Genomic DNA, 14,037 nt, shown 5'->3' on the forward strand with positions numbered 1-14,037 from the left:
ATCATCCATAAAAAGCTTAAAGGGAAATTGGAGATTGATGGAGAAAAATGGGGATTTATGAAAAGAAGGATTGTTGACAATAATACATTCGGTTTGGATGAGCTCGATCAGACACACTGAAGAAGAAATTGACAAATGGTGGAACCAGTGAGTGGGTTTTTGATATATTTGAAATAAAGAGCTTAGTTATTCACTAGAGAAGTGATTCTGAAAGTGACAGTAATTGAACAAAACTTTATGAATGTTGCTCTATAATTCATTGCTGACAATTATCAAGACAGGGTGATGAAAGAGGAAACAACTAAAGGTTAGTATATAATTATAACTTTAACTGTAGGAAATTTTATTATAGCGTGTGAACGCTTAACGTGCATGTGTGTTTAATTAAGAATATAGAAAGTTTGGTTCAAATATATCAAGAGAGAAAAAGCAGTGATTAAATCTAGTTTGATCAAAAAAGATGTACACATGTATTAACATAACATACTAAGGAGAAATACAATGATACCAAAATGTTTTTACAAGGAAACACTGTATCAAAGGACATATGAATTAAGCGTAAAAAGTAAATAAGCTCTTTCATGAAATTAAATTACATTAGTCAGATATACAATTGTTAATTAGGTGGATTAGGCCTCCTGGGGATACTACTACATAAAAAAACGCGCCTAGAACTCTGGTGGTGTGGAAAAGAGTTCAATGTATATATAATAAAACAACACTAACCTATAAATTATTGTCGCTGTATAACTAATTGTAGTTTTAAGTTCTTCGATAACATATGCATTAGATGTACTATAATGTTGAAATAAATTATTTTTGATAACATTTTTGTTTAATTATTTTATTTAGGTTAGAATATATATATATATATATATATATATATATATATATATATATATTCTAACTCACTAATTCTAACTCATTCTCTTTCACATACCCAACGTTGCTTCATATTACAGAAAGAAAAAAACTTAACCCCACATAAAATGTTATTGATGTTTGATGTTTCCAATAATCCCGGAATTATTAATACTTATAGCAAACATCATGTTCTAAACTCGGGAATGAAATATATCCCGTAGCTATATTATCGTCCCGTGAAGAAAACGGGATCGATGAAAACCCTAAAGCCCTCGGGGCGCACACATATAAACGCGCCGGCCAAAAGCCGTCCGTTTATAAAAAAACGACGACTTAACGCTAACGAAGGCAGAGAGTAAATTAATTATAATTGTTCCGGTTTATTTGTTCAGTCGTCGAGCGAGTTCAGTAACTCGATTAACGGCCCGCCAATTGAAAACAATAAAACTTACGCAGTTAAGATTCGGTTTACACGGTCGCCGATAAAGTTGTCCCTAAACCGTTCGGCTAAATAAATATCAATCCCCGAATCTCAAGCTCAAAAACAAACACGCGCCCTTCGGTACCCTCTAATGGGTAAATCTATAAATCCGAATCCGATACCGTTTTACTTTTGTAGCGTTTGTAGCACCCCCCTCGGCCGCGCCACCTTCTACTGGCGGGCGTTTGTTTTATATCGTCCATTTATTAGGATTAATATCGGTTTCTATTTAAAGCAGATGATTTATAGTTGTTCGCGGATGGGGAGCCCTCCTTTAAAAGGTTAATATTGATGATTTCCATTTGATATGGTTTTAATTTGATTTCTATTAGTGCTCGTTGAGCATTGTCGTTATCTATTATAGCGATTAGTAACGTACATGATCGTTTTGTGTTTGTTGTGGTTGTCAGTCGTCAACAGTATCCTATAAAGTTTGTATTATAATAATATGATGTTGGTTTTATTAACCACCATTGAAAATAACGGGTTTCTTAATAGAACTCCTATTTAAAAGCAAGTCACAACTTAACAATAATATTTGGTATTTTAATGCTAGTTATTTTCTACTAGACATAGTATGTTTGTGAAAAGTGATTTCTCAGGTAACACTAGGTGGATATCACTTACTCCCATCTCCATATTTACAATAAATTAAGTTTGCGTTTATATTATTATTTTTATAAACATTTACTGGTGTAAAGAGCTATAGAATTTTTTATCATAAATATGTATAAAAGGTTGCTATATCTAACAGGTGAAATCAAAATACAAAATGGCTGGTTGGTTGGCATAGTAGTTTCAATAAGGGGATAGGACGGTTCTATTGTTGCTATAGTCGAATCTTAATGGGGCATGGTCGTAAATTTATGTGTGACTTCACGTATGTACAGATATCGAAATAGATTATTGTATACTGTATCGAATCACTATGCCTTAAGGTGAGATAAGTATAACATATTTGAATGGATTTTAATCAGTGTTCTATTGGTGATATATTATGCTCAAAAATCTAAACAAATTGATAAATTGAGTTGTTTATTAGTTATGATATTCATTACTTTAGTTGTTAGATTTATGTAATTCTGAACTCTCCTCCTTGAACATACATTGTTTGTTTACCTATTAAGTAATAAATTAAATAGGTATTAATAATATTCCTTAAATTAACGCCTTGTATTTCAATAATGTTGTCAGACACTGGTTACCAATACTTGTATAGTAATATACAGACCAAAGATATATTCTCCTATATCTAAAATAATTACATTTTCTTATATTTGAATTTTCGAGCTATACAAGAAATTTCTCTCACGAATAACTATAAACCCACTATATAGAGAAAGACATGCAGAAAATTTCTTTGTAATGACCATCAATTATCTTCAAAATTAGTAGAATTCAGCCAGTTTCAGCTGTTTAATACACTTAATGTTTAATCTAGACAAAATTAAGCCCTAAAATGTATGTAATTTGAAATAGTTCAGTTTCATTGTCCAAAAAATATATAGCGACTTCAGTATTCGAAATTTACTATACATAATAACAAACCAACCACAAAGTACGATACGTGATATACTACTCATTAATTAACATTAAAAATAGCAATCCTCTCGTATATTTGTTTAAATATCTAATTTCTAAGCAGTTTCAACCACTCAATTACCCGTAACATTGATTTTATCCCGTTTATTTTAGCAAAGGAATTTATAAAGCCAGTATTTCCAATAATCCGAGTAAAGTATATAACGAATTTCGAACAGCAAACCTTTTAATGATTATTTGATAAGCGACTAGTACTACTAACTATTAATATATTTTCTCTACAGATGAAGCTTTACTACAATTGCATTTATATATAGTTTCCAGTCATCCAAGGCTGCATTAGTTTCGTAAAAAGTGTATATTTAAGAAATTTAAAATTGGTGGACACATATTTCTAGTTAAAAGTTAAAGCGCCCTTATCATATTGGAGACAATTAATGGCGATTAATTTAGGAGCCATAAAAATATCTACCATAGTGGTAATATCAAAATATAAGAATCCTAAACTAAATGAAACCTACTATAGATAATGAAGATTTCAATCAATGTCAAAATTTCATAGGAAGAGAATCAGAAAAATTGGACAATCAAAAAATCACTATTGCATATCTGAAAGTAACTCTAAGGATAGGGGGAATAGTTTCTATTTGTTCTAAAGATGTAGTAAATAAGTCATACCTCGCGATTTATAATATTTCAAATAATTTATATTTTATAGTATTTATACTATAAAATCAGAGCAGTAAAATTCAGAAAAAAAAACAGAAAAAGCTTCTTTAAGGACCTAAAATGACTTATACTAGTTTCAAGAATAAGTTACACTATTCAATTTTCATATTCTTATTAATTTGTAAGATATTTCCGAACGAAAATATTTTACGAAAGTAGCATAAAATTAGACGCTAAAATTAAGACATGATAATGTAAAATCCAAAATGTATAGCGGAAAAACTGAAGAAATAAGTGATGAATCCAGATAACTGGATATTTAATAATATTTAATAAAATAATAGTACTAAAATCTATTAATACCAATAATACCAATAATAATATTCACGGTCCTGATCACATACATTTTTAAAAGTGGAAACCAAATATTGTTCAAATTAAAGTTCAAATATTGTAAATTATATTGTAAAAATTAAAATATTAAACATGAGAAAAATTATATCTTTAGTAACTAAAAATAATTAATATCTAATTTGTCTCTCAAAAGCTATAACTTCCTTCAATAGTGTATAAAAAAAATCATGTAGAAAACTTCTTTTGTTTCCTATCAAAAATCTTCAATATTATCGTAGTTTAACCATTCAGCTAATGTCAGCTATAATACACGTAATATTTGATCTAGAAATAATTATGCGCTAAAATATATGTAATTTTGAAACAGTTCAGTTTATTTTTTTTTAATTAATATAGATTTTAGTATCCAATATTTATTATAGAGAATACCAAACTAACCACAAAATGCACGACACGATAAATTATTTATTACTTAACATAAAAAATACCATTCCACTGGTATATTTGTTTAAATATCTAGTTTCCATCGAGGTGAAACCGTTGCATTTGCATTTGGTTGATTTTCCCGTATTTATTACACCAGGGAGTCTACGACTCCAGTATATTAAATAATGTCAATCCAAAAAAAAAGAAATTCGTTCAACAAATATAAATTAAGGCTACAGTCTTAATAAGTTATAACGAAGTTATAATAAATACTCAGTTTTTCTATAGAACAAGTTACTATAATTGCAATAATTTAAATATAGTTTATTTGAAGCTCCTTTTGTTGAAGAACAAATCATATATTATGAATTACGAAAGTAAACTTCGGATAGGTTATTTTTGATGTGAAATAGAAATAGTGCCCGAAAGATGTCAATAAGTAGTAGATCGCGATGAACAATGTTTTAAATAACTTATATTTTGTGGTATATTTATTTTAAAAGAGTGCAGATATAGTCCCAAATATGTAGAAACATTTTTATAACGAATTTTAACGGCTTTTAAATTACACCCCCAAAAATATGCCTTCTTCAAGAATATTCCATACTTATATTTTATTTTATATTTAATTTCCATTTCATAAATTTTTCCAAACAAAAATATTATAAAGTATACAATGAGTACTACAAAATTAAAGGCCAATATAAAAACATTTGTTCACCAATTAATAAAATAACAATAATGAAATAGTAGTTTAAAAAAATACCAAAATATTCTTTATCATTGTTTGTAATTTAATAAAATATTTTAAAATGTTACTTATATCTATACTGTAATAAAGCTTATTTTTTATACAATTTCATTTTAAGATATAATTTTCAAAACAAATATGTTTTTATACCAACAACCTGTTGAAAATAATATATATTATTTATTTTATTATATATTTAAATTTAACATGTATTAATGTATACATTTAAGTTTGTATATAATGGAATTTAAAAATAATCATATAAAAATATTTAATACAACTTACAAAATAATATAAATTTTCTCTTATAAAATATGACCCAAAAAATACATCATATATATTTGCTTTTCCATCAAGAATGTATCATTATTTAGTTAAAATTTTTAACATAAAATAACGCCTGACATTTGTTGCTTCAGCATAATTTGGAAATTCAAGGATATTCATTAATGGCTCACTGATTACTGGAAATTATGTGTCCGGAAGTTAGGGTTGGAAAACGTGTCCAAGTGGAAAACATCATCCACGCTATCTACTCGAGCAATAATAACATTCACCGGTGTGATGACATACATATTTAAAAAATGGAAATCCAAATCTTTTTAATACAAAACTCTTTTTATGTAAAAATTAAAATATTAATCATGGAAAAAATTATATATTTATTCCTTTAAAATAATTAAGGAATATTTTTGGGAAAATAATTAAGGCCAATTGGTAGATATAAATATTTTGAATACAATTTTTTGTTTTAGTAATTTTTATTCATGTTTCGATAACATTTTAATAATTTTAATAATTATCAGGGAAGCAAAATACAAATAGTAAATTAATCGTATAATTTTTATTAAAAATAGTACTAATAAAATGCTAACAATATCTCTCTGTTTGTCGTTATATTATATTTAACACAAATATTTTGTGATAACATTTTTCGAAATCAGCCAATCAATTAAAAATATATTATAAAAGTAAAAATATAAATAGTAAATTAATTATTTATTGGATGAAGTAGTGAGTAAGTAGTGATAATGTAACATGAATATTGAGGAAAAATAAATATTAATACTCATTTATTTTATGTCAATACGGTGATATTATTCTTAACAAATACATTTTATGAAAAAGATTAATTTCGTTTTTTGTAACAATTTTAGATTTTCTAGCAAATATTAAACACCATGTTTCTAATAACTTTGGTTAGCATATTTATTTGGGTAATACAAATATAAGTTAAATAAATTATTATAAAAAAAATATAAAGATTGAATTATTTCGTAATTTGTATTTATGCATTAATATTTTATTAAGTAGTAGATAATAAAATTAAAATATCGAAAAAAAATTTTTCAATATTTATTGATTTACTTTGTATGTCAATGTGATCATATTGTGTTATTGTTTTTAGATGACAAATTTTATAAAGAATATTGATTAATTGGTCAACTTTTAAACGTTCTAAAATCATGCAACACCGAATAGATCCAAATAATTACAACTACGTAACAAACATTTAAAATGACCGTACATCCGTAAGGTAGGTAAGGTATAAATCCAATGTTCCACGAGTTCAATCTCCAAAGCCTGCTACGATCACCCGAAACGGCGGGGCAAAAAAATAAAAGTTTTGGAAAAGTGTAAACGCGCGCGTGTCGTACACCAAGCGCGGAAACTATTGAGACAGGACCGAGCCAGAGAGTGGATAGGAAGTGGCGTTGCGACGTTTTCGACGAACGCGGACCAACTGGCGATTCTTTCCCGAAGACAGAGCGTCTCCGGAGGGCGCAGACTCTACCCCGTGAACGCGGGACGCCGGAAGGAGACCGTTTCCACTCTAATGAACGTTTTTCGACTTGGGATGAGTTTGTTTCGTGGCATATTTAATACGGATTGATTGCCACACGACTCAACGATCGTTTACCAATCAGACCAAGAAGTTTCGGTAGGTTCTCGGCAAAATACGAGGGATTATTTAAATTGTAAAAAGTCTTATCTTTTCTTTGTCTCGTTTATGTGTTTTCACAACGTTCTTTACTTCGGTTTTCGAGCTCAAGTTAGTTGGCATCAACCGGACTGAAATAACATGACAATATATTCAAATCATGACAGCCCAACAAAATATTGCCTATTTCTTATTGCTTAAAACATATTAGATTACTATGACCAAACTAAGAACTTATTACTATTATACCACGAAACTGTTACGGCCTTATTTATGGACTTTAATTATCGTTACTTCTGTTACTAAGTATTGAATTAAGTATATTCTTTTAAGTAAAAACCAACAGTTAAAAAGATTAAGTAAAGCAGATTCTTTTAACTTTCACCAATATATTTATTATAAAATGACCTTACATATATATCTATGGGATGAGTTCATATAATTTAAGTGATTAGTTTAATAAAGTTATAATAAAACTATAGAAAATAAAGATTTTATAAAATATTGGTTAAGTAGTACTTGACTTAGCGTATATATTAAACTTATATTCTATTCACCTAGATATCAACCGATCGAGTTTTTCTATATTTACATTTTTTCTACCATTTGCGTTGCCATATTGCTACTGTTGTCAAGAAGAACTTTCTTTTACGAATTTTGTAAAATAACAACTACTCAGTATATCTGCTAATTTATGTACTATTCGGATATATAATATACATGGTATAATATGTTAATCTTACGAGATCGATACTTAATTAATTTTAATCGGATAAAAACTGAATTCATATCAAGAACAATACTTTGTGTGTATGTGGAGTAGTATATTACTTGATTACAAACTCAAGAGGGTTCGTAAAATAAAAAAGTTATATTGTTAATATAATCTTTTATTTATTTGTGTTTTTTAGATTATTTTGAATATCAATTTCTCATATTCTTAGTCCGCCTTTGGATTACGCGAAAATTTTAGAACAACCAAATGTAGAGTCGCGTTTAACAAAATTCTATAACAGGGAGATGTACTTATACTGCAAATAGCCTAGTGATAGCAAAAACTCTTGCAATTAATAAAAAAATGACGATTATTAAATAGTTGTAAACGAGGGATTTTTCTTCAGGCAAAGCCTTTCAATCATTTAGAGGGCGCTACTGTTTTGTTCTAAATCTGACCCGCTGCCTACTCCATCCACAGTTCGATATCATTTCAGAATCAAGAATAATTAAAGTTTCTTTATGACCTCTTATTTCACTCATTATTTAAGTTGCAGTGTTGCTAATAATGTTGCAATGACGTTAGGTTTACTGTAGAAAAATACCGAAAATATGAGTCAAAATACATGATGTGGTAGGTAGGTAGGTTAGTTAGGTATTTGAATGCTGCCCACATAATGAATAATCAGATTTTATAATTTGATTAATACTCAAAAAATGTATGAGCTTTTTGAATATTTAACTAAACATAGGACGATATATTTTGAAACAACCAGCGGTGTAACATTACTATATATAGTCACATTTTAATGCTTGTCAGTTCTACTTTGTCATGTCTACATTAAAACGAATAAAATTCAGTTCAAAATTCTCGTTGAGACATGAAAGTGATGATTTTCTAAAACCAAGAAATTAGCAAAGTTTTATAATCAGATTATGGTTGATTTTTTTTTTGGAAAAATTGGCTTGAAGGGCTCGATAAAAAAGAGACTCATATACATTTCCATCGACATTATGTCTGCTCACACAAATATGAGCTAAATATACTGAATCAGGTATATTCTAAAACTGGTCTTTATGTGAACCTAAATAAATCTACCATAAAGATATCATACCCTTTCAAGTTTTGCAGTATCTGTTTGTCGAGAAACAGTATGCATACATCCTTCACAGAACAGTTGGTACTCTCTGATTAATATATAATTCCAAGCTAACCAAGCTGCCTGAATTACATTCAACTTTAAACAAATATTAATTATCAACATTAATATATTTTGAGCTAATGGTAGAGTAAATCAATGCAATAATTGGGAAGCGAAGAGAATAAGGGAAAAACTAGAAGCTAGAATGATAGCTAGATCTCTTTTTTTTTCCAACATGATAATAGCAAATGTATGGCTTGATCCTAGGAAGTCCTATCGATATACAAGTGAAGTAGAAAGCAGAAATTAATAATCCATTATAGATTATATATTGCAAAGAGGGGAAACAGCGGACAGATTATGGAGATGAGCCACTTTAATAGTCACTACTTAGTAGTAGTGACATCGAGTCAACACAGAAAGGTGCAGAGTTCCAAATCCTAAGAACAACTGTAAGTTACCAAACGAAATTAAAGGAAAAATATTTGCAGAAATATTAATATACAAATTTTATAAAAAGATCAAGAAATACCTGAATTAATTTAGAAGTATTCCAGTGTTGCATAATTGGCCCAGGGTATAAACAAAAGAAAATCTGATCAAAAACGAACATCACAGTTTACTAAGATATAAAAATAGATATAAAATACGAAGGAGGTAAGAAATAGACAATTATAATAATTATTACGCTTTTTATGTATTATTTTTAAATTTATTTTTCAATTATAATACATTTTCTCTTATATCACACATAAAAAAAGCAAGAACGGACATAATATCTGAAGATGAAACAAGAATGGCGGGACGGAATTAATACTTTCAGGAATTATTTTGTCCGGAAGAAACAACATAACAAAAAATCCACCAACCAATAAGGAAAAGAAAGTGAATGCTCAGAGCAGATAAAGTTGAAGAATTTCAGAATTCAAAACTGAAAAACGGAAAAGCGCTACTTCAAAATGAGGGTAAAGTATTACAGGAAATTTGGGTCAGAAGACTACTGAATGATTACTGTAAATTCACTACAAAGTATGGAAGAATAATGCATCCGGCAGGATTGGCAAGTAGCACATAAATAGGGATATAACACGGACTATATTGTCATGAAGATATAAGTGCAAATAATAGAAATAAATTTAAACTGCTAACTGAACTGCAGAAATGATTGAAAAACATGAAGAAGAAAAAGAAAAATAATTGGAAAAAGTGTAGCACTAAAAGAACAGATATACATAGCAAAAGCATTCGGCAGAGTAAAAAGAAGTATACTATGGGTTATAGTAGAGAAAAAGACATAAGTAATACAAATAATAATAATTCAAGAATTAAATATGATTAATGCCATGCCGTAATAGCATATAACATGAAATTAAAGATCTTTGTAAAGAAATTACAAGCATGAATAAGACAAGGCGTTAGTATATCATGTTAATAATATATATGAAATAATGAAGAAATGTCAAATATGTAGAACAGAACTACATAACAGGGTATAATAATATGGATAATAACAATGCCTTAGTCGGCTTGGTGACGCAATGATAAAGGCGATGGGACGGTCCTCCTACTGTTGCGATAGCCGCGGGTTCGAATCCTGCTGGGGCATGATCGTAAATTTATGTTTGTGATTGTTTAAAATTTGTGAATGTTCTAGGCAAGAGTGTAAAATCCGACAAGGAAAATAATCCCAGTCACGCCAGTAACCAGAATAAAGACCGGATGTCGTCTTCTGGGATGATTCCTAAAGTTGGTCACTCGCCAGTCGGTAGGCTTAATGCTGAGGACTGTGGTTCGGAGCCCACGTTAAACTTTAGGCCCAATTAATAATAAGAGTTGACAGCATTTACAAAAAATCTAAAATTATATCGAATGAACATAAATGGTGATAAAGCTGAATAAAGTTATATTTATGGGAGTGCCAAAAGTATATCAGCCAAGTTGCGTAAACAGGTTTATAAAACAAATTTTGAAAATCACATAAACTCATAACTCGTTAACAAATAACCGTTTAATTTAATAGAAAAATCACTGTAGTATTTCAGAAGGGTCAATTATAACCAAACTGACACATTTCGTAGCAAACTTCCAGTCCGGATCCGTTAAAAAACTACCGACATTTCTCAACGTTTCCCGTTTCGTTGGCTCCCTCTCTCTCTCTCTCTCTCTTTCTTTTTCTCGTTTCTTTTTTTTTCCCCGCGCCGGCCTCCGACATAATACAATTCGCTCCCCCGTGACACGAACAAAACTTCGCCAACTCCCTCGGCCCGGGACCAGGCCCATAAAAAAATATATCAGGAATATAAAAAAAAACTTCCAAAAAACGTGAAAGTTTCGAATTTGCGGAGCCAGTGTGAATGAAGCCGCGTTAAGAAGTTCCCGTCATGGAGTCGCGCTGGTTTCATAATTAGTTACTGCGGAGGGAGAACGAAAAGAAAAATAAACCGGTCAGGATTTATTTTCTTTCAAATCACAGTTTACATGCTTGGACTAAATTATCAAATAGTGTATATATTACGTGGTTGTATCTTTATCATTTTTTAACTGTGAAAATGCATTTATAGAGAAAATATTATAAAATACTAGATAGCAAGGTGAATTTCATATCATCTGTATCTTTCATACAAATTTTCTTAATAACAATAACAACAATATACTTCGCCGACTATCGGTGCAATAAATTTCCTGTGCTGTTTACTTGCAGGTTTTTATTAGTCTGATGCATCTGATCCAATGGCAGTTTAAATATTTGAACTAAATCGCTGGTCTAATGAGAAAACCTAATTCTTGGACAATACTCCGCTTCGCTGTTGGGTCGTTGGCATAATGCCTATAAATTTCCACGTCCGGATTGTGCATAAACTAAATATGTAAGAATCCATGTTTTACATATGGAAGTGGCAAGCACCCCTAGTAAAAAATAAATTTGTCTCCGTATCTGTAGTTGTTTAAAACTTTACCTTATTTCTGATACAAATATGAATGTTGTTGAATGTTATGAATATTGACAAAAATTATAATATAATACTTGAAAGTGAGTTTGAAGTTGTTCAGTATAATATGTGTAGAGTCAAACAACACTATTTAAAAACATCGGTCATATTCAAAAGTTGGCGGAGAAGTGGTTAGAATAATTTCCCATTCCAGAAATTTTATGCATTTTTTTGGCAGGACAATTTGTGGTAATTTACTTTTCCACCTGCAAAATATAATTCAGTATTCACTAATGTATGTTCATGATCTATAATATTGACAGATGATTAATGAAAAATTATTACAGACTTCTATAAATATTTAAAATTCCTAATTATCCAAATTGGATATAAAAAATTATTTATATAATTAAAACTTAATTATATAAATTAATTATATATAAATTAACTATATATAAATTAATTTATATATACGTAGATTTGACAAGGATCCAATGGTCCAATCAAGCCATACTGCATCGGTCTAAACACATTTCTGCTACTACATTAGCCCTACATTAGCAGCTCTCGGAATATGTGTTGTTGTGCAAGAGGATGATCTTGCGTCTATTACTCACTTATTTTATACAACGTAACTATTCATTCAACAAGCTAGATAACTAATTTCGAATAACTACCATACTTTGTGACAATTCTACGTATTTACCTTAACTGGAAAGAAAGTTAATTTTGCAAAAAAATATTTAAAATAAATGTTGGCCTTTGAAATGGTTTAATTTTAAATTCACTCTAGATCCAAATTAGCGCGTGATATAGTTGTCTAATTTATATATTATTTTAATAAATTTGTGTTATAAATAGACATTCTAATATGTCTCGATAGTATGAGGGTCCCTTTGCATCGGTTTAAACCCTAAACAAACTATGTATTTTTATTCGAAAGAAGAAAAATGTGGTTAAATCTTATTCCACTAGCCGGTATAGTTTCAACATCATCTATCTATATTCTATTATCTATATATAAATTATTCTTTAAGTTTATCATTCAAATAATTTAAATCATCATAAATTTTTTAAGTAGGTCTGCCATCATTATTGATTTGATTTTATTATTGGGTACTCTTTTAAGTTTTAACCTGCATTTGTTTAATTAACTTATCAAATATACATATAGTATTTTAACATAACATTCTAAAATATTCTATCATATTTAAGGTTTAATGTATCTTGAATACCCTCTCACTTCTATTACATAAAAGTTCTAGTATTTCTTTCAAAATAATTTCAAATCCTGCCAGCATCGACTCTATATAGTATGGACCCAGTAGTGTTTCTGGGTAAATTTGGATTATTTTCGTTGATATATCCCTGTTAAATTTTTTCGTTTATATTGTCTATTCCTTGGTAGCACAAAATCGATTTTTTATTGTAAAATAAATAATAATAATTAAATAATCGAAGATATTTCGATAAGATATTGCTAAGAATCGAAATTTAAACCGCCTTAAAAGTCAAATCGTTGGAATGCGTAAATGATGGTTAGGAAAAAAATAGTAATCACTCTAATTAGAAGTGCGTTTGATCTGGAATTGAAATAAATCATAAAACCTAATATCAGCAATTTGATAAGATACAACTTAGTTATATGAAAAATCAGAAAAGTCTATTAGAACGCCCCACAATGGTAAATTCTGCTATGCAATTCTGACAGTTCGGTAGCCGTAGTGGTCAAGATGACGGGATGGTGCCATAGAAAAAATAGAAATTTCACGGTATAGACGACCTTACATATAAACTTATCTATCTACTACACGTCTGTTTATATATTGTTTGTTTACAGAAAATCAAAACCTATTTATGAAGATGTTAGTAGCAATAAAATTCAATTCATCTACCAAGTTGTTCGTATGCTGTCAGTGTGATGTCTCTACGTAAAGAAGTCTTACAAGAAGGTAATAATTAAGATAACTGGATAATTAGTAGTAATAAATACTACTTTTAATTGTAAAATATCCCTATAATATTTGTAATACTTTAACTCTTCAGAAAAATCAGTGATCAATAATTTTATATTTACAAATATGGGAAGGCGTTATAGAAGAATTATAGATATTTTAATTTTGCCTAGAATAGAGTTCATAATTGTTTTTTTTTGCTTTTTGTTTATATATATTTATATTATTTACACTTTTGTATATTTGTATAGGATTTTATTTTAATAA

The 14,037-nt window shown here is 29.1% G+C and overlaps 1 protein-coding gene across 1 annotated transcript in view; it reads right to left on the reverse strand.

The window, feature by feature from the left end:
* The window catches only part of LOC143198265 (uncharacterized), a 44,882-nt gene extending 33,141 nt beyond the window's left edge, over positions 1-11,741 (reverse strand). Inside the window, exons 1-2 of the mRNA XM_076407396.1 lie at positions 11,681-11,741; positions 6,616-6,921 (exon numbers count right to left, since the gene is read on the reverse strand). Coding sequence (XP_076263511.1) covers positions 6,616-6,921; positions 11,681-11,741 — 367 coding nt within the window. The remainder of the gene's footprint in view (positions 1-6,615; positions 6,922-11,680) is intronic.
* Positions 11,742-14,037: the final 2,296 nt, after the last annotated feature.

This window comes from Rhynchophorus ferrugineus, unplaced genomic scaffold, assembly GCF_030347505.1.
Source record: "Rhynchophorus ferrugineus isolate W39M unplaced genomic scaffold, kcgeb_rfMv2 rfM6, whole genome shotgun sequence".
Taxonomy (NCBI): domain Eukaryota; kingdom Metazoa; phylum Arthropoda; class Insecta; order Coleoptera; family Curculionidae; genus Rhynchophorus; species Rhynchophorus ferrugineus.